This window comes from Chinchilla lanigera, unplaced genomic scaffold, assembly GCF_000276665.1.
Source record: "Chinchilla lanigera isolate Chin_1 unplaced genomic scaffold, ChiLan1.0 scaffold00057, whole genome shotgun sequence".
NCBI lineage: Eukaryota > Metazoa > Chordata > Mammalia > Rodentia > Chinchillidae > Chinchilla > Chinchilla lanigera.
In genome coordinates, this window is record NW_004955458.1 from 8,926,267 (window position 1) to 8,948,974 (window position 22,708).

At 37.1% G+C, this 22,708-nt stretch overlaps 1 protein-coding gene across 3 annotated transcripts in view; it reads right to left on the reverse strand.

The window, feature by feature from the left end:
* Positions 1 to 9,525: 9,525 nt before the first annotated feature.
* Fam19a2 (family with sequence similarity 19 (chemokine (C-C motif)-like), member A2) overlaps positions 9,526 to 22,708 on the reverse strand; it is a 415,567-nt gene continuing 402,384 nt past the window's right edge. For all 3 annotated transcript variants that reach the window (XM_013521030.1, XM_013521031.1, XM_013521029.1), the window contains 3 exons: positions 15,052 to 15,204; positions 13,861 to 13,985; positions 9,526 to 9,785 (listed from right to left, as the gene is read on the reverse strand). In XM_013521030.1, coding sequence (XP_013376484.1) covers positions 9,657 to 9,785; positions 13,861 to 13,985; positions 15,052 to 15,204 — 407 coding nt within the window. In that variant the 3' untranslated portion in view covers positions 9,526 to 9,656. The remainder of the gene's footprint in view (positions 9,786 to 13,860; positions 13,986 to 15,051; positions 15,205 to 22,708) is intronic.

The window sequence follows — 22,708 nt, forward strand, 5'->3', positions numbered from 1 at the left end:
TAAGAAATTCTCAAAGCAGTAATCTGGGGACACGTGAGTCATGTCTGTATTATATCAGCAAGGGTGGTTTCAACAAACTGATTTTATTTGTGAAATTTAATCTCAAAAATGGTTGACTGTGTGGCCTGACATTCAGTGATCTCACAAATCAATCGTATGTTGTAATTGAAATAGAAACTTGAGATTTCTAATCATGATACCTGTTTAGATTCCTCTGAATGGCAGCCAAAGTATCTACTGAGAATATTCAATTCTTTTTCTTTCAAAATAAAATAAAAGCATCTCAATGTATGGATTTTCTTTTGTTTTCTTTGCCTTTGTTTCAGACAGGATCTTGCGATGTACTTCAGGCTAGCTTTGAACTCATTGTGTAGCCCAGGCTGGCCTCAAACTTGTGAATACACTCCTGCCTCAGCATCCCAAGGTGGGATTACAGGCATGCACCACCATACTCAGTTCAAACAGTACTTTTAAGTGTAGAACAAACAGAGTTTTAAAGTAGAGATTGTAAAAAAAAAATAAAGTAGAGATTATATTCAATTATTTGTGAGCATCCTTTGAAAATGAATTTATAATGGCTGGTATTATCTGTCTCTCTGCCCCTCTTTCCTTCTCTCTGAACTCCCTCACACCCCACACACACTGTTTTTCATTTAACAGGACCAGGAAAAGAACAGGAAATGCAAGGTAAGGGCAAAGTATGTTTATCACCAGATAAAAATAAGCAATAAAATACAAAGTGAAAATAGGCAAAAGTAAGCAGAACCTCAATCAAACAATCCTTTGTTGACTTTGGACTAATCTTGCCATAAATCATAGAAAGTCAGCATCACTTCTTAATCGGGGCAGAATGCCACAGTACTGAACCACAGGAGCAAATAGTATGTCAACAGTTCAATGATTCCCACCTTTACTAATTTCAGTACTAAGCATTATAATATGTGCAAATCCTTGGCTTGGTATAAACTAAAGATATTTTGTTTCTTTGTTTTAATTTGGCAACTTGAATTTTTATGCCAGAATTTTTATGCCAGAATGGCTGACTCTGTTGTAACATTCATACTTCAAGATTTTTCAATCTCTTTACAAGTTTATAGTATTAACAAGTAAGTGCAATGTTATAGTTTTAAAATATTCTTATTTGCTAGTAAGAATCTTAAATCACTTTCAATTTAGAGTCATTACTGTTGCCTTAATTTTTCATGTTATCATACACAAAATCTCTTTCTCTTCTCTGCTCCTCCTTCTTCACTTCCTCCCCTCCATATATATGTGGGCAGCAGTATGATTGATTAACAAACTCAGTCAGAAATGAAACTTAAAGCCCACATAATCTGTTTTATTCTCTATATCATTATATTAGTTGGTAGCTCCCTTGGAATGTTTTGCTTCTGCGTTTTCCTCCTGCTCTGGTCCCTCCTGGTTTTCCTCATATTGATAGCAATTCCTTTCCCTCCACACCCACACTGTCCTCACTTTCCTACCTTATTCTGGGCCCATTATTGCTTACCTCCCATGGTTCTGTCAACTCATCATAACTAGATGCACTTTCACAGGTGTAAGTCAGACATTTCTCCTCCCCTACACGCCTTAGTTTCTTCAGTGGTCACCAATGTTTACAGAATAACGTTAAAATAGATTTTCATTACCCACTTCCTCTCACATACATTAACCCTGTTAACTGGTCTCAAGTCCATGAGCAAAACTTGATCTTCTATACCTCCATGCTTTTGCATGAGTTTTTGTTTCTATTGGTACACTGACTTAACTCTGAACTTCTGTTTATCCTTTAAATTACAAACTGATAACATCTAGGAATGAGAAACTCAGTATTTTCCAAAACAATCTGTTCCATGTTATCTAGAGGTAAGACTGAGAAATTTTTCCAGTACCTGTTATGGTTTCTGTCTGGATGTCCCCTTAAAGTGCAGTCATAGCAATTTTTGGAAGTGGCTGAATCTAGAGTGTGGTGGATTCATAATACAATGCTGAGATTAAGTTAGGTGCTGGGATTAAGGGTGGATAATTACTGGATCAGTCCACTGATTTCACTGGTACTGTCCTAATCCCAGTGCAGTGGATGCAATATAGGGGACAGAAAGAGGTCTGTCTTCTCCCTTGCTTGCTTTGCTGTCCCCCACTTCCATGAATAGTTGCCCTTCTGCCATGTGCCTCCTTGCCTTGGAGCCAGCTGATTATGGACTGAAACCTTTACAAACTGTGAGCTAAATAAACTTTTCATCCTTTAACTTTGGGTTCTGGGTACTTTGTCTCAGAAACAAAAGAAAAGTAACTGAAACAGAATTTGGTACCAAGAGTGGGGTCATCACTGTGCTTATATTGATCATGTGGTTCAGGAGTCTTTTCACATTGGCTTGTGGGAAGACTTTGGAATGGTTCAGAGATGCTGCCTGAAAATGTAGAGCTGCAACAACTTAGACTACACTGTATGGGAGACTCTGGTCAGCTCTCAGAAGACTAGAAGGCTGATAGAAATTATGTGGGCAAAGACAAGGTTTGGGAAGTTTCTGCTGGGAAGAAGGACTGCATTGGCTGCTGGACTACAGACTATGTCTTATGGCTTGGCAGAAAGTTTGTATACATTTTTCTCATGTCCAGAGATTTTGACTGAGACTAAGATTAATGGTAGTGAACTAATTAATCTGACAGAAGAAATGTCAAGGTAGTCTAATGCTGAAGCAGTTGCATGGCTGCTGTTGGGGGCTTTTAGCTAGGTATTTGTTGAGAATCAAGAGTAAAGAGGCCAGCAGAATGATTGAAAATGTTTTGACTTTGGCCAGAATGGAAGCTCCAGTAACACTGTGGACTGCAAAGACAGCGCAGAGGAGATCTTGATTGTTTAGAAGGAATTGGAGAATAGAAAATTTGGCCTGAGGGCATCACAAGAAGCAGCAGGACTCCAACCTTTGTAGCCTCAAAATTGCAAAAATGGAAGATTTTGCTTTGAGAACAAAGCCACAGGCCACCATGTTCTAGAATGGCAGCAACATAGAGAATTTGTTCCTTAGAATTGGATTCAGATTGCTCAGTGATCCAGGCACTCATCCCCTACAGCCAAAAGAGAAGAAAGCCTGGCTACTGCTCCAGCTGGCAGCAGGCTTTGGCATTATCCACATGGCACTAGTTTTAGGTGAATGAAAAATGCAAGAGTTGTGGGCCAGGAAGGCTTCCACTCAGATTTCAAAAGAGCCTGGGAGGTCAGGCAGTGTACCCCTGATAGGGCAGTGTGTGAAGCTGTAAGTGTGAAGCCAAGGGTGCAGTGGAGACCCCAGAAGTTTGGAAAAGCCAGGAATGTGGATCATCTGAAGAAAACTGCAAGGAAGGAATTGAACGGGCCTAAGAGAGAAGCCATGGTAGCTACAACCATGGGAAGTGCCATAGGGGTGGAGCCACCCAAGCCCTTTGGAGTTCACAGATTGCCATAGATTGCCTCCCATGATGCACAGGGAACTATAGGACTTAATATAATCACTTCTGGATTTTGGATTTGCTTCGTTCCCATTCCTTTGCATCCCATTCATTTGTAACTTTTGGAATGGAAATTTCTATCTCCTGCCATTGAACAGTGGAATTGTTTAACTTTCTTTTCATTTGTACAGGGGCCCCCAGCTAAGAATTTGCCTTAAATCTCAGAGGAGACTTTGGACATGCACTTTTCAGCAATGCTGAAACTGTTAGGACTTTGGTAACTCTTGGAAATGGACTAAATGCTTTTTGTATAAAGGAATATACATGAATCTTTGTGGGGGCCAGGGGTGCAATGTTATGGTTTGTGCTTAGATGCCCCCCCCAAAGCTTCATGCAGTGATAAGGTTTTTTCAGAGGTGGCTGCATCTAGAGTATATGATTGATTCATTATGCAATGCTGGGGTTAAGGTTGCTACGATTAAGGGTGGGTGATTGTTGGATCAGTGTATTGATTGGATTGGCACCACCAGAATCCCAGTACACTGGATACAATATAAAGGATCCAGTACATTGGATACAATATCCTCCCCCACTTGTTTTTGCTGTCTCCCACCTCCATGAATGGCTGCCCCTCTGCAGTGTGCCACCCTGCCTTGGAGACAGCAGATTACAGAGTGAAACCTCTGCACACTGTGAGCTAACTAAACCTTTCCTCCCTTGTCTTTGGATGCCAGGTATTTTATCTCAGCAATGAGAGAAAAGTAACTAAGACAGTGCCCTTCATTGTATTCCTTACAGTTATATGGAACAGATCTATTTTTTCATTTTACATGCTATATTGTCAAATAATTTAAAACATGACACTCCTCCTATTTCTATTCTCCAAGGCAATTATCCACAAAATCAATTTCATAGACTTTTTCTAGCCCAGCAAAAGATAGTGTCCAGAACTTTATGGGACACTTTCTAATGAGGTTTGATCATTATAAAATAGAGCTCAACTATGATATTTATATTAGTGAAATCTAAAATCTACAATGTAGATAATTCATCACTTGTGGATTGTCAAGCATGTTGATATTCACTGTCTTCCTAGACAGACATAGGTAAGTGGCCATATCTATCTTGTGCTACACAATTTTGATATCAGTCACAAAGCATTTGAAATTCTAACCTTGTTGGAAAATTACCTTCTATTTCCTAGGTGCATGTTCACCCCATTCACCAAAGCAATAAATTAAAATTTAATCTAAAATCACTGATTAAGCATCTAGGAAATACATGAGAGGTGGAGGAGAGAAAGACTTATGGTAGAATGTATACAGGGCTATACCTTGCAATGTGTATTTTTTAGTAGAGGTTTGTCACTCAACATAGAAAAGTCAAGAAGTTCCACTAAGTATTGTTCCTTGTACATCCCTTTCTATTCTCTAAGTCCCACAAAGTGCTATTCTCTTTGCAAGGAGCCCCAGATAATCAAAACCAGAAGAATTAATTACTTTTTCCAGGAATAACTACTTTCAACAAATGTTAAAGTTTTAAAATAACAACAGAATTTTAGCCATTTGCCCTCAGGTAAGAAAGAGGAATACTACCCTTGCCTCTTAATTCACAGGCCATAAATAGTTTCATTAAAATATCTTTCACAGCCTCTGATAGAATTCTATGATGCACAAACTAAGTTCTATTATAGTGTGTGAAGACTCATAATTAACTCTAAGATTATGAGCATACTACTCAGAGTAATAGCTACAAATAACACTTGGCTCAAGTATTATAGAAGCATCTTAATCATACAGAACCTTCAAAGCATTAATATTTTGCCCATTTCTCATTTTAATTATGAAAATAGAAAACAAGTTTGGGAAATATAGTCTCGACAATATATCTTGAAAGTCTTTGCCTTAATTTATAATAACTCTCCAAATAAATATTAAAGAATATACTCTTGACCCTATTAAATTATGAATTGAGTAGGCAACTCTTAAATTTAAAAGATAGGGTTTAAAACATTATTTTTCTCTACTGCTACTTCCTGGACACTTAGCTGGTGGCTGAACTACCTTGAACTCAAGATCTAAATGAGGGAAAAATATCTTCAAGATGCTAATTCATTTTTGTCAGTACATCATCATTAAAAATTAAATATTATTATAATGGCTAATGATTACATGTGTTTGATTTTTAATCTTCATATCATTTGAGACTTTATTTCTTATCTAATTTGAAATTTACTCATTCATTGCTTATATTCCTTCTTCCTACAGTAGAAAATTATCACTTACTCTTAAGAAATAAAAAATTTGAGGTGTTACATTTAATTTTCCATTAAGTTAAATGACCTACAATTATTGAATATTTATGTAAAACAAAATATGTGCTCTTCCCACCACACTCCTCCCATTTCACCCAATGAAAACTTGTGCATTGTATATATATTTACAACAAAAGTTTTAAACCACTGTAACAAACCCCAGGCTACCTTCCCACCCCTAAATTCCTCTACTTGACCTTTGTGCTACTAATCTTGCTTGCTAACTTGAGTAGATTAAGAGATTCCTAGCAGGGTGATTGCATTCTGAGGGCACTAACCTCATCAACAAGTTAACCCACTGAGTTCATAACTCAATGAGATGCTAAGAGGTGGAGCTTCATCTGAGAACGTGGGTCACACTGCCATGGTGTGGGGACTATTTCTGGTACCTAGCTTCTTCCTTTCCATCACTTTCAATTCTTCCTGTTTCCAGCTACCAGGAGGTAGGCAGCATTCCTATACTATGACCCTCTGCTCTTCTGTTTCTGCCTTTGAGGCAGCTGACCATGGACTAAAATTTCTGAAACTATGAGCAAAGGTAAACCTCTCCTTTAAATTGTGGGTAGCTGTTATTCTGTTCCACCAACGAGAAAGCTGACCAATTATTATGGTTTCTGCCTGAATGTTCCCCCAAAGCCTCATGCAGTCATTAAATGTGGGCTTTTTGAGGAAGCTGAATCTAGAGTTTGTGATTGAGTCACAGTGCAATGCTGAGACTATGGGTGTGAGCACTACACCCACCCTAGGGCAGGTAGCCTGCATACAATATAAGGGATGGGAAGAGTGTTATCTCTTTCTCCCCTCTGGTGCTCTCTTATTGCTTTTGCTGTCCTCTTTTACCATGAACTGTTGCCCCTCTGCCACATGTCACCCTGCCTTGGATCCAGCAGATTATGGACTGAAATCTCTACAAATTTAACTCAATAAAACTTTCCTCCTTTAACTTTGGGTCTGGGATATTTTGTCTCAGTAATGAGAGAATGACAATTAAGACACCAATACAATTCATTTCAGCTAAAAGTGTCATTGCTGCCCCTTGGATATGAGATTATGAAGATGCTCTCATCTCTAGGGCTTTGTCCTTCCTTCCTCTACCTGAAATGCCTGTCTTCCGAAGGCCCACGTGGCGCAAACCATCACCTCCACCAGGACTTCAGATTGCAGCCTTCTTCAGTACACTTTTCCATCCCTGCTTCATTTATTCTGGGACCTATTATTTTAAATACATTATATATGTTCTTTTTATCTCTTCTCATGTGGCAGGTGGAATTCAAAGATATATCACCAAGATTTAGAACACTTTGATATTTGAAAAAGCACTAATCTAAGCATTGCTGCAAAATAAAATTAAAGTTGCTAAACAGTTGGTTTGGATTATCTTAGTGGACTCAGTGCAATAACCTGAGTGATTAAGAGCTCATGAGAAAGGTAGAAAAGTAAGTCAGAAAGATATAGCAGAAGAAAAAGGCAGAGGTTAAATGCCCAGGAGGAGGACAGAGAGGCCCAGAGTGTGAGGGGGTTGCCACATATCCTTGCTGGCTTGGGGTGAAGGAAGCGTGATGAGAAACACAGGCATCCCGAGGAGCTAAGGGAGATTTCAACAGATGCTTCAATCCTCCGTTCACAGGAACTAAGTTGTGAAAATGACTTGAATGAGCCTGGAAGCAGATTCTCCTCCAGAATTTGCAGAAAAAAGACAGTTCTGCTCTAAAAAGAAAAGGCAACCCCACCCCATGATTTTGGCCTTATGAAACTCAAAACAGGTCTCACTGAACAATGCTATGACTGATCTATAGACAATTAATGGGTGTTGTATTACAACATTAAATTTGTAGTAAATTGTTATAACAGCATGGCATGGTGGCACATGCCTGTAATCCCAGCACTCAGGAGGCTGAGACAGGAGGATCACTGTGAGTTCAAGACCAACCCAGACTACAAAGGGAGTTCAAGGCCAACTTGAACTACATTAGGAGATCCTATCTCAAAAGAAGACCAAAAAGAAGGAATTGTTATGGCAGCAACAGAAAACAGAATAGAGACCCTACAAGGACAAGAGTTCTTATCTACTTTCTTTTGCTTTTGTCAATGCCTATGCTAGAACTTAGGACAGCACCTTAAAATAGTAGACAACAAAGACTTCTTGAGTGAATGAATACATTCAGTGTACACATTCTTTCCCTTAGAATACACATTTTACAAAGTCTATGAAATTTAACCCCAAAATATTTCATATTAAAATGCACAAGGTGAACTGATGCAGAAAATTTTTCCAGTAATTTGCACATCTGCAAGTTAGCAGTGGTTATCAGTTACATGAGGCAGACACAAGGAACAATCAAATACCACTGCCCAATGTAGTGCTTTTCAAACTATAGATTGTGACAGATTGCCACGTGAAAAAAATCAGTTTTGAAGGTGACATTGGAGGAAAGGAAGAAAGGAGAGTAGCAGGAACAGAGAAAAAGTGAGTGAAAGATAAGAAAGAGAGAATAAAACCAAAATGTCAAAGTACAACTTTCACTGTAGTGTCATGTACGACAGTGTTGCATAGGTGCTAGACCACAATGTAAGATGTGTGTCTTGGTGTGGATACTGTGAAAATAGTCAGAAGGCCACCATCATAAAGGTCATTACACCCTGTGTGATGGACCAGAGTGCAATTTAGGGCTTGACTGGAGATGAGATGGAGATAAATGAGAATGTGCCTCTCAAGACCTGGCTGGTCAAGAAAGAACCACAGTGTTCTAAACCTGTACTTAAATTTGCCCCGCAAAAGTGAGCATTAATATTGAGGAGCTCACACGAATTATACAACTTGAAGGTAAGAAAAGGGACTTTCCTCTTGTTGCCATATTCCTCCTTTGCCTTATGTGTAGATAACATATGGGAGGCTCTTCAGATTGACCAACAGAGCACAGTCACTGCGACTTGGTATGTAATCCAGTGGCATCTGGAAAAGGATGCCTTTTAAGGCTTTAATCAACAAGGCACCTGGGCTGGGGATTTAGCTCAGCAGCATAGCGCCTGCCTGGCAAGTGCAAAGTCGTGAGTTCAATTCCCGGTACCGGAAAAAAACAAAAAACAAACAATCAACAAGGCATCACAAAATGAGAATTTTTTTCCTCTTTTACAGGGAAAAAATTCTAAAAATCAATATTCATCTGTCTCCTGAGATTATCCAGGTATTAGTGTCATAGAAATTTAGCTTGAAAGAAAGTTAGGAATATAATTGGAACACAGAACCAAGAATAAACATGAGTTAAAGGAACTGGAAGTTGAATCAGACACACGCGGGCATGCACACACGCATGCCCGCACACACGCATGCACAACCTCTGAAGCTAAACAATGGCTTATGCTGCTTCATTACTTTACAAAGTCACTCGATTTTTACTTACCATTGAATCCAATGTTTACTGTTAGTGAACTATGAATGGACAAATAATAGAACGGTACAATACTCATTTCCCAGGCCAAGGACAGAATCCTTGTAGGATGGGATTCTGATATACCTACGCTGTATTCTCTTTAGTGTCCACTGGAGTCAAAAAATTACATAAGATAGTACCTGCAGTGCCCTTGACAGTGGTTTGCACCCCGGAAGAGCTAAGTAAAGGCTTTCACATCTGCTCTTTGTGTTTTGAGTACTACTATAGAATGTCATGTATAGGAAAGTCTTAGAGCCTATTGATTTCCACTGCATTATACAGTGAAGTCAAGTCGTATTTTATGCCCTTAAAATCTAATTTATTTGAAGAGACATTCAAATATCAGCGTTTTTAATTTACTTATGGCACTTTAATGAATAAAGGTAAAATAATTCCAATTAGTTAACCAGGCACCCAGAAATTTTTTCTTAAGCATGTGAAAAGTCAGGAGACTTGGGATTTGTTATTCACGGATAATCTTTTTAATGACAATATAAAGTCTTGTTCTGTATAAAGTAATATCCATTTTTCCTTAGGTAACAGTCAGACATGAGAGCTATGGTGATTACTGGAGTTTGGAACTTGGTGTCCATGTTGATGAGCTGGAAATCCTAAAAGGAAAATGTGACTTCCTTAGATCTTCCACAGAAAAAGAGTATCAAAACATTAAAAGAAATGAACCACAGTTAGTTTTTTTAACCAATGATTCCATAATGTTAAAGATTTTTTCTGATATCTTATAAGCTCTACAGCACCTTTCCCCCCTGCTATTTTTGTGTTGTATAATTAGCATATAATTATGTGCTCTTTCACACTGGAAAGACTACTCTTTTATTAATGAGTCTTTTAAAAAGTTCTGTATTATTTATCTTTGAAAACGAGTTTGAAATTAAAAGGCTTATATGACTTTTCCTTTCTTTCATTTTACCTTAGGAAGTTTTAAAAATAATACAGGAGATAGTTATGGATGCCACAGACAGTCCTTAATTCCTCACCTATGGAATGAAAAATAGTGTTTGGGGATATATATGTTACATCTTTTGTTCTCCCCAGATTTAATGTGTGGAGTTTTGAAGGACAAAATATTGGTGTTCCAAAAAGGACTCTCTATTTCTTACCTTTCCCCCTTTTTGTGACAGAAAATGGGTCAAAATACATTCTGCATTTAGTACAAAGACAGAGGAGGGTACCATTTATGTACATGGTAGTAAGTACAGTGTAGGTTCCATATTAGTCTAAAACTAGTTTACCCAGCCCCTGGTTTTCAGATAGTTCTGGAAGGTACCACTCATCCTTGCTGAAGCCTTGTAAGCCTCACTGCTGATTTTGGCTGACTGCTTTTTTCCTAAATAAGCTTACCCAAGCATTCCAGATTGAATATGGGCAATTATAAGGCAGGGTGTACATTATTGCAAATTTTAATCATTTCTTGAGCCATTTTGCTTGTAATGATAATCCCATATGACCGACATATCTTGCATAAGAAACACAAATAGATTTTGGCTGAAAGCAGCTCTTGTATTACTTTGTAATCTATGCATTCCTGCTTTACTTCTGGACTTCCTTTTTGTGGCCAGGACCAGCCAAATCACAGTTCTAACGGTCTGTTGATGAAGGCAGCAAGAGACACTGTATTTATGAAAAACTGGAAAGCAGACAATAATAACCATGATTAAAACAATGATTCAAGTTTCTTCTGTTATGATTTACGCATGGTAGAAATTACCTCTGTCTAAACTCCTGTGGGCAAAACAATACAGTCCCCAGGAATATAGCAAGATTTTTTTGGTCTTTCACACTTTTAGCAATATTTCAGAAAAAACGGCAGAGAAGTAATAAACTCGTGACCTTGCAGGGTGTGTGTGTGTATGTATATGTGTGAAATAGTGTAAGGGAAATTTGCTCACATCGTTTTATAAAGCAAACTAACATTCACAGCTGCATGCTTTTGCCTTGCCGTTTGTAATGCTATGATATTTCTCTAGTTAAAAATATTAATTTTTCTCTATTTTTCATATTAGCAGGTTATTTCTTGGGAAGGAAAAAAGGGTAATAATTTTTTTTAAACTCTGGGCCATCAGCATTTTAAAATTTTCATTTTATTCTTGGGACAGGGTATCACTACATTAAATTGCCTATGCTGGGCTCAAACTTGTGATCCTCCTGCCTTAGCCTACTAGAACTGTGGAATTATACATATGTGCCACTACAACTGACCAATAAAAATTTATTTTGGGTTTACTCAAGAAAGTCCTTCTTTCAAGTTTTATCTTCTCTTATACATGATTATTTTTCTTTTTAAAATGGGACTCATAGAATCAGAATCATTAGAGATCTTAAAAGCAATCAAAATACCTACTGTCACATGGATTCTTTCTATAATATTTTAAAGAAGGTCTTTTATAACCATCTGTCCTCTGGACCAAAAGAGATGAAAGAAAACCAGGAGATGGTACTCATTACACGAGGGACAACATATAACTGAACAAAGTATGGGACCTGGATGTGGTCTCCTCTGTCCCTAGTTTTGAATCCTATCTCTCATCCATCTTGTTTCATTATGTTGGGAAGAATTCCATGAAGCACAGACTCAATTTTAATTTTAGAATATTGAGAATATGACCAACGGGGAGTTAAACAGCACTTCAAAAAAATTTTTTCTATGAGAACTAAGACCACCTAGTACTGACCTTTTCATTTCAATGATCCAGAAAAGATATTTTTAAAGGTCTACCTCATGTGAAAGGAACTATGGAAAACATTTATTGCTATTCCATAGAGTAAGTTAAATCATAAGATAGAGTTGTGTGCAAAATACAGGTTAAGAAAACAGGTTTGGGGAAGGGGCTCTGCGTTTTAAACCCCAGTTTCCCAATTAATTAGTTTTACGACCTTGAAAACTCAACTAACATTTTTGAAGTTTTGGTTCACATGTCTGTAAAAGAGATAAAAATATTTTCCTATCCACTGGGCCTTTAAGAGGATTAAGTGACACAATTTATTTACAGCACTTTGTTTGGTATATGGCATATGTTTTAAGTATGTTTAAGTAGCTTCTCCAGTCAACTGAAGTAATGCAAACATAGAATTTGGTTATGAAATGCTCACCTTTTATTTTTGCATTTGTTTTAGAATATCAAACCTTCAGTGAATTTCCATGAGCTTTATTTTGAAATAAGAATAGTATTAGAAAAAAAATTTCATAGTATTTTATGTATCCAAAATATTTTTAACAAATCCATATGGATTATATCTTTTGCTAATTCACTGAATAAAACAACTATTCAAATTAACCAAATATACACTTACTGTATTTTGAAAAGATGTTCCAACATTTAACTAACAAGTTAGAGTCAATAATAATTTCACAAAGTATATTTTTATCTGTAATACCAGAAGCTTGGTCATTTCCGGTCACTATCTAATCAATCAAAGCCCTGAAGACTTCTCGTGACAGACTGAAGCATATTTGGATGAGATAATAAAAAATCTTTTAAATAGGTCCAAAAAACAACTGCTGTCAAACAATATTATAAATTCAGTAGTCTCTAGTTTTATGATAGTCCTTATAAAATATCCCCCTGCTATTGTTCTGGTATATTATTCAATAATATGCATGGAATCAATAGTATATTTTTCTTTAAGGCAAAAAAAGCCAACAGAAACACATAAAAAAAACCACAATAACAATCAATGTAAATTTCTATCATTTTGTTTTGAGGTCATGTATCATTTTTGTTCTTTTTGTGTTATTTTGATTTTGTCTTCATTGTTGTTTTGTCAGTTTTTTAATTTTTAAAATAAAAAAGGCAAAAATTTTGTTTGTTAAGTCTATAAAAATAGAATTCAAAATCTACTCATGCAGAAAATTCATGTATCTAATCAGAAAAATCAAAGAATAAAGCTATTTTTCACTCTTCCATCCCTCAAAAGCCACTCCTTACAAAGCTGAAACACATCACTGTCTTAAGAGCATTCCTTTCACTTTTTTATTTTAAAGAGAGTAGTAAATGAGAAACAAACAAAGAAATAGAACAGTAGCAGCATACCAGTATCACAAACATAAGCAAATCAAAGCAAGAACATTCAAAGTGATACAGGGTCTCAAGACAAAATAATACGAATCAACAGTGGTTGTTACATTACATATTGCTATCCTCAAGAGTATTCTTTTCATACTGAGCTTAAGATTCTGCAACTCCTCTTGGTAACCCATTAAAATTAGTATAAACTACAAATATTAAAAACTATCCAGAAATAAGTAAGATCAGAAAAGTACCTTCATAAAACATAAAGAAAAAATACAATGGGAGCATTTATGGGTCTTATGCAAACTAAATCCTTCTTTTTCAAAATTTATTCAAATTCCTATGCAGTAGAAGGATAGACACTGGCATGACCTTCCCAGCACTTAACATTCATCCTCCAGAGCTTTCCATTTCCTAGCAGTATCTCATGAAGGAACAGTGTTTATTTATCAGAGAGCATGACAGTTGATGGTAATCTAGGATGTTACTGTGAAATTAAAATGTGCTATGAAAATGAATTGAGGAAAAAGTGGGAAACATACACTATACCAAAAACTATGTTCTTTCATTCTATAACCACGCTAACATGCCATTTCACACTTCCCATTCTCTATTAATTCAGAGACACTTTGCTTTCATGAGCTGGCGGTCCACTTACCCGAGTTGTTTTCACTTTATTCCCAGAGGAACAGCTCCATCCTTTCCGATCTGGGAGAACTTTACACTCTTCGCCCTCCAAACACGGCTGCATGTGACACCACCATTTCTGTTCCACTATGGAAGCTACAAGAGAGACGAAAATCAGCTCAGGGTTTGCTACTTGAGACTTATTTCTTTGGGTGAACATTCAAAATGGAACAAAAGCCACTGGTCTCAATGAAAGATGTTTAACTAAAAGAATTTTTCTTTTAAAGTTTTACTTTTGGGGGATAGGTACACTTCACCAGAGATCTAAAGGGTAAACAACTATCTAAGTGAACAGTACCGTAATATTAACTATACTCCCAATGTTGAAGGACTTTTCATGTGAAAATCCCAGCAAATATATTTAAAAATCAATGTGAATGTGCTCATGCACTGATTCGTATAATTGTAGCAAAAATGGCCCCATGACCGCCTTAGAATAACGTAATATTTCCTATGAGTAGGCTGAAAAATGTAATATTAGAATAATGTAATATTTCCTATGAGTAGGCTGAAAAATCAGGAAACTTAATAGGAGGAGGGTTAAAATTAGGCAGAGTAGACACATTTTTCTTATTCTTTTACCTTGAGCAATAATCTTATCTCAGGACACCACCAAAAGAATTACTATTTACTGCAATATCAATTAAATAGACCCTTATAAAGATTTATATTTTGTTATAGTGAGGCAAACTCTCAAAGCAAGAAATTAATACTCTCGTGTATCTTCCTAAAAGTCAAATTTTGGATGAATTCTCTCTACAGCAAAACATTCACTCAGGTATAAGGTGTTGATTTTTTCATTCCCCAGACTCACTCTTGAGTTTAGCAACCCTCAGTATTAAACCATGCTTTTCACCTCACTTTTCCCAGTTAATTTATACACACGCCTCCCTTTATGGTCCAGAAAATCAACATGTCATGGCTTCAAAGTGAAAGACACATTGATGTAATGGAACCTCATGATGATGAGGAACCTCGTAAGACTCTAGGCATCTATTTAAAAGATTTTAGACTTCAAAATGCCCCCCTCCTTCCACAACTTCACTGCAACCATGTGATTTTAGCGCAATTCCCCAGGACTGACTACAGTTGATTACAGTGGGGTTCCAATCCCAAGCAGGCCCAGCTACACTGTCACAGTGAGCAATGGAAGAAGTCCCACCATCCACACAAGAAGGAGCAGCTCGTGTGGTGCCAGCCACCTGCCCAGGGAAGCAGGAACACTTGACTGTTTGTGATCGTTCTTCTATCTTGTTCTTATTACAGCATCTGTGGAGTGCCACCACCTCGCAAGTTCCCGTTTTAACATGGTGAGCTGTGTAAACACAAACAGAAGATAAAGCAACATTGAAAAAGCGTTGGACACTTCCCTCCCTCTTTCTAATTAGAAGTACATTAAATATAGCTCTATAAGGAATCCACCATGCATGAAGCTAGAAATACAATGATGCTAACTCCGTAATGCAGATTTGATTTCTTTTCTAAATGCAGTGAGAGCACTTCTGTCAGTAAATGCCTGGTGAAGCGGGAACAATTACTGACTAGATTAGAAGGAGCTGTTTAAAATGGGTCTGAAATATAGAGGCAATGTATGGTGCTATCAAAATATAGTTATTTGCTCATGATTTTTTCACATCCTTTGTTCGATGTGCTAGCCAGATTAAAGTAAACCCTGGACAAGGCACTTCAAAGTGGGGCTGACACTGATCCTATTCTCAAAACAGGTGGATGCTGATAACAGTTACGTCCATCAGGAGGGAGCGTGAGGGCTAGGCAAAAAACATCCTCCCAGGAAACAGGAGGCAGAGCATCAGGACCACATCTTCAGTAGTCTTCTGCCCAGTTTCCCCAGAAATGAACTAATGGAATGATTCTTCAACTGTTACCATTTTCTTAGAAGCTCAGCTAGTCTCAGGTTCCAAAATCAGTCTTCTCCATTTCGCTTAAGTGGATAGCTGCACGAAATGGCACCAACTACAATCAGAACTTGCATGGATTGATTATATCTGCCAGCCAGCACCTGCAAACTCAGCCTCATAAGTTGTCAGGATCCCATAACCATTTTGTTAACATCAAAGTAAGGTTACTGGGCTTTTCGGGTGATTGACTATTTTGAACCTCACTTTGTACAATATGATAGGCTTCTAGATTGCCATTATCATTATTTTTTCTGGCATTTCTTCTTCAAGTTATTAATCCTACCTGGAAATGATAAGGCATGAGTTTCATCTGATAAAAACAAAAGCAGTTTAACTCAAACATGCTTTGAAAGATTATACTTTCAGAAATTTAATTGATATAAAAGCAAATGTAAATAGGAAAATAGAAGATCCAAAGTTGTTAAAAGTTATAAACATATTTAGACCCATTATAATTGAGATCATGCATTATATTAACCTTCCCTTGGGAGATCAGAGGAATCAATATACAGTAACTCAGGTTGGAGAACTTGCTTAGATTTTTCTAAGAAAGTAAATCACACATCTCATCTACCTTTCATCCCTCCATGAGTCCAAGAAATTCAGGTGTGACATACAGCTTTGACATGTAATCTTCAAAAGAATCTTCTGTTAAGAAACAGAAACCTTTTCTAATGCTACAAAGATTTGTCAGCCACTATAGACACAAGTTTGATTCAAACACAAATCTACCTGCAAAAAAGGTTAAAAATGTAAGAGCCAAACTTCCCATCTCCTCCCTTTGTGCTCTTGAAAATATTTTCTTCATTCAAAATGAGTCAGTTAGTTTTAAGTTCCTGAAGATTTTATGTTACATCATGCAAGTAATGTATGCTTCCTTCTACACTGCACTTCACTTAGTCACATTTTGAATGAGCGAATGCCACCCAAATGGCATAGGTGTGAGTACTGGGTATACTCATCAGCTTTTCCATTGCAAGGACAAAATACCTAACACTTGCCAGTGAAAGGAGGGGGTGTTTAATATGGTTAATAGTTTCAGAGGGTTCAGTCCATGATCCAAGGTAGAATGGCAGATAGGCATGTCAGAGAAAGCTATTTATTTGTTGGTAGTCAAGAAGCAGCATGAGGAAGAGCACAAACCAGACGTATACCCTCCAAAGGAAGATCTCCAGTGACCCATCCCACTGGTCCCCATCACCTAAGCTAACAGCACATTCATTCGTGAAAATCAGTGGATTACTACAGCAATGAGTATAGTGCTTCCATGAACCAATCAGGAGGCAACCAAGTTAATCCAATCAAGTTAACAATGAAGCTTAACTTTCACACTGGGGAAATAGCAATGAGTAAGAGGACCACAGTCTGTCCCTGGCCTAAAAGAGAAGAAACCAATAATAAGCCCTTAAATTAAAGATTAGGAAAGCCAAAGTTAGGTTTTTAAACGTATTGAAAAAAAAATGTAGTACAGAAATGGGATTGAGAATAATTGAGCAGGGAAGGAATGTGCAAATAGTTTGTGTCTCAGGGAAGGTGTCCAGAGGAGGTAACTTGAATAATGAGTGGAATGATGAGAAGGAGGCCTCCATTACGAAGATCTAAGAAAAGAACAGCATTGCAAACAGAAGGATAAGCAAATGGCAAAGCCTTGAAAAAGGCACAGAGTTGCACCTTCCTCAGTCAGAAAGGAATTTGCCAGAAATGTCTGGAGGTCATGTAGGGGCTGATAAGACAAATGGGTATTATCCTCCTTACAAGGGAAAATCTTTGGATGAAAATGATATTATTTAATTTATGCTTAGCTTGAAAGTTTACTCAAGCTTCCACTCCCAGATTGGGCTCTGAAGGAAGCAGGAGTAGAGACAGCTAAGAAGTGACTGTGGTAGGCAGGTGGTAAAGGGTGGGGCTGAACTTGATGAGCTTGACAGGGCAAGAGGCAGAGAGACAGAGGTTAGGACATTTCAGTACAGAGGAGATTTGAGTTGCCATGGATTGAATGTGAGTCATGATAGAGAAAGGAATCAAGGACTATACCTAAATTTGGACTGAACAAAGTTCAGAAGTTGATGATTCTGACAGACAGAGAAAGCCTGGGGAAGAGGGAGTTTGGTGGAGGATGGTGAAATTAGCACATCTCTACATTTATTTTGACCATCTTAAGTTTGAGACTCTTTAAGCCACCCAGGTAGAGATGTAAATCAGGAAAACATTTGTGAGATAGAGTTTAGGGAAGAGATCTTGGCCACAGAAACATATTAAGAGACCTAAGTCTATACATGTTGTACGAAGCCATGGACCGAACAAGATTGTCATGGAAATGCAGCCAGTACAGAAGAAAAAAGGGAGAAAAGTAGCCCAAAATCCAGATATGGAATGGAGGAAATAGTAAAAGTACTGATAAAGAGCAGAACATGACAAAAAAGTGCATGCATATGCACGAGCACACACACACACACACACACACACACACACACACACACACACGGAGGAAAAGAAGACCAAGGAAAAAAAATATCAAAATGAAGAGATTGATCAGCTATATGAAATGCTGCTGAAACATCCAATTAAATGAAGAGAAATAGTTGTCCATTGAAAGACTAACATGCCCTGATTAGCCTGTATTAGTTAGCTTTCTGTAACACAGTGCCCAACATCCACAATTTAAAGGTGGAGAGATTTCATTTGGCTTATGATTCAAGGGCTTCAGTCCAAGGTCACTGGCTCCCAGGCGGAAACATCATGGTGGAGGAAACCTGCTCACCTCATGGCAGCCAGGAAGCAGAGAGGCAAAGGAGGAGCAGAGGAAGAAGATCTGTCCTCCAAGGCATATCCCCAGCAGCACAACCCTTCCAACCGGGTCCATCTCCTAACAGCGCAGTTACTTAGAAGTACATAGATGGATCAATCTACCTGTTGGGTATAGCACCTTCTTGATCCAATCACTATCCCACCTCAGAACATATGAGACTCTTGGGGACATTCTAGATCTAAGTTACATAGCCAAGAAATCTTGAATAAAAAGAACAACGGTTTGATAAAGGTACTAAGAACACACAGTTTTAAAAGGGTAATGCCTTTAATAAATGATGTTAGTAAACTAGGTATCTATATGCAGAAGAATAAAATTAGATACTTCTCCCACACCCCTTGCAAAAACAACACAAACTGGACTTCAGACTTTAATGTAGGACCTAAAGTTAAAAAAATATTAGAGTAAAATATAAGATAAAGGCTCTGGGTGGCAATTTAATGCAGAAATGACATTAACCCAGCACTCAAGAGGTTGAAGCAGGAGGATCACATACATTCAAGGCCAGTAGAGTGAGTTCAAGGACAGCCTGAATTATATAATAAGACCTTGTGTCAAAAAAGAAAAAGAAAAAGGGGCTGAGGATATAGCTCAGCCGCATAGCACCTGCCTGGCAAGTACAAGGTCCTGAGTTCAATTCTTGGTACAAAGAAAGAAAGAAAGAAAGAAAGAAAGAAAGAAAGAAAGAAAGAAAGAAAGAAAGAAAGAAAGAAAAAGAGAGAGAGAAAGAAAGGGAAGAAAACAAAAGAAAAAATAGATACAACAGACTAAAATGTTCCTGTAGAAGACAATCAACAGAGCAAAAAGACAGCCTATAGAAAGGGAGAAAATATGTGTAAACCATGCATCTGGTAAAGGGTGAATATTTAAAATATATAAAGACTTAAAAGGAATAACAAGACAACTAGCTCAAGTTAAAAATTTGCAAAGGATATGAACAGGCATTTCGCAAAAGAAGATATACAACATGGAGTCAGGCAGGTAGTGCACATCAATAATCTCAGCATTTGGGAGGCTGAGGCATGAGGTTTCACCACAAATTCAAGGCAGTCTGAACTACATAATGAATTCAAGGCCAATCAAACTACAAGGGAGACCTTGCCTCAAAAAAGGAATGTCCAACAGGATGTGGAAAGTGTTCGGTGTCACTCACCTTCAATTCAATGCAAATCAAAATGACACTGAGATACAGTGCTCCTTCAGTTCATAAACTTAATCTTTTGCAAAATTCTGCTCATAGAATTCATTCCACAATTCTGATTGTAAATATGTGCTTGCAGTTTAGTTGTCACAGTTGTCACCAGAATCATGGAACAAATTCTGTAACCAGTATCAGGGAAAGAATTAAATTCATGAACTGAGGTACCCAATTAAAACAGTTATCATCAAAAAGGAGATTTTAAGTGTTGACAAGGACATAGAGAAAAAGGAATGTTTACCAATAGTGGGAAGGTAAATTGAGTCCCAAGTTATAGAATAAAGCATGAAGTTTCCTCAAAAAATTAAAAATCTCAATTTTTAGTTCAATAGTTATTATTTTTAAAAACTGCAGAAGCAAACAATGAAGTTTAAAGTTCAATGTAATTTAAACATACATTATAATTTGTAACTTAAAAAAAATTGCCTCTTATATGAGAAGCCACTAATGTGATACCCACATTCATTTATTTCATTTTACTTTTGATTATTAAAACTTTGATTTTAGCTCCTAATTATGTAAAAACACATCACTATAGAGTCAAGTCTATAAAACAAAGTTCAGTGAAGTGTAGCTTCTATCCTTTTTCTTTTCCTGCTCTTTCCCCTTCTCTTGCAAGTTACCATTTTATTTAATAATACACCCCTCCATTCAAAAATCAGCAAAATAAAAATTTAAAAATTAAAAATTGAACTGGGGTTTCTAAAGCATGTTAGAGTGCTTGCCTAGCATGCACAAGGGCCAGGGTTCGATCCCCAGCACAGCAACAAAACAAACTACCTTATCGTCAGCAATCCCACCACCGAGTAGAGTGTATACTCAAAGAGAATGAAATCACTATGTCAAAGAGAGGTCTGAATGTCCATGCTCACTGGAGCTTCATTCACAGTAGCTAAGCTATGGAATCAAACTAAGTGTCTATCAGTATATAAATGGATAGAGGAAATATGGCATATACACTTGATGGAATAATATCTGTCCATTTTGGGGAAAAGTCTTGTTATCTGTGCTGTTTAAGTGCCTATCACAAAAATAAAAAATTAGGTGATCCATGTATAATAACTTCATTGTAGCCATCCCAAAAGGTATACATATTTCAAAACATAATGTTGTATGGAATATGTACAGTTTGTCAATTAAAAATAAAAATAATGCAGGGTAATGGGTAAAGGAATAGACTGCAAAGACAGAACAGTTGGATACATATGTAAGTTCCCCCTAACAGCCGTGTGCAAATCACCTCCTATCTCTGGGCAGTAGCTTTATCTAATGTCAAGAAGAAGAATGCTATTAACAGCAGTTTCACAGGTTTTATTAGCGAATTAAATGAGTTAATATGTAAAACTTATTCAGAACTCCACTTGCCTCATGGTAAGAACTTCTATGTTTTAGGTATTATTATTATTGCCATTGTGTTGTTATTATTAGCACTTGGTCTTGTCCAGAAAATCATGTTTGTGCCATAATGAAAATAAAGGCATAAATGAACTAAATATAATAGAGATTGGTATTTGAGATGAGCTGAGCTAAATCCCATATTAGCATAGGAGAGAAGAGCAGGTAAGATTGAGAATAATAAAATTTTCTTTTTTTAAATTTTAAAGAGAGTAGTAAATGAGGAGCAAACAAACAAAGAAATAGAACAGTAGCAGCATACCAGTATCCACAAACATAAACAAATCAAAGCAAGAACATTCAAAGTGATACAGGGTCTCAAGACAAAATAATTCGAATCAACAGTTGTTACATTACATATTGCTATCCTCAACTACACTGCTCAGATTATCAGATGGAAGAATGAAAGATTGCTCAAACCATTAAAGAGAATGAGAAAATAATTCTTCTACAAAACATTTGAGATAATACAGAGTTTCACTAGACAAGATGGTAGGAGTTCACCATTGTAATTCCATTGCATATTGTTACCTTCGAATCAGTTGCTCAGACCACCAGACACAAGCATGCAAATCAATCAGAACATAAAAAATTATGAGCATTAACTGTTCATTTCAATACACCATCAGACATCAGCAATACAGTCATTGCAGCTATTCATATATATATTTATATTTTGCCTTCCTTCTTTCTTTTTTGTTCTTTCCCTCATCCCAGTCCTTCCTTCCTTTGAGCATTTTCTTTCCCTTTCCTATCATCTATTGTACATTTTGAGTTTTACCTTCTCTAATGAAGAGATACTAATGGCAAATAAATACATGAAAAAATATTCAGTGTCATCGGTCATTCGAGAAATGCAAATTAAAATAACACTGAGATTCCATGTCACCCCAGAAAGAATGACTATCATGAAGAAATCAACCAATAACAAATGCTGGAGAGGCTGTGGGGAGAGAGGAATCCTACTCCACTGCTGGAGGGAATGTAGATTGGTGAAACCACTGTGGAAATCAATCTGGAGATTCCTCACAAAACTAGGATTGGAAGTCCCATTTAACCCAGCTATTCTCCTTCAGGGTTTTCCCAGAAGAATTAAAGACATCATACCACAGCAATATATGTGCACCCATGTTTATAGCAGCACAATTTGTTATACCTAAATCTTGGAAACAACCCAGATGCCCATCCACTGAGGAATGGATAAAAAAGATGTGGTATTTTTATTGCTGTTGTCTGATGGTGTATTGAAATGAACAGCTAATGCTCACAACTTTTTATGTTCTGATTGACTGTGCGTGCTTGTCTCTGGTGGTCTGAGCAACTGAGTTGAAGGTAACAATGTGTGATGGAATTACAAAGGTGAACTCCTACCATCTTGTCTAGTGAAACTCTGTATTATCTCTAAGGTTTTATTGAAGAATTATTTTCTTATTCTTTTTAATGGTTTGAGCAATCTTTCATTCTTATGTCTGATAATCTGAGTAATGTAGTTCAGGAT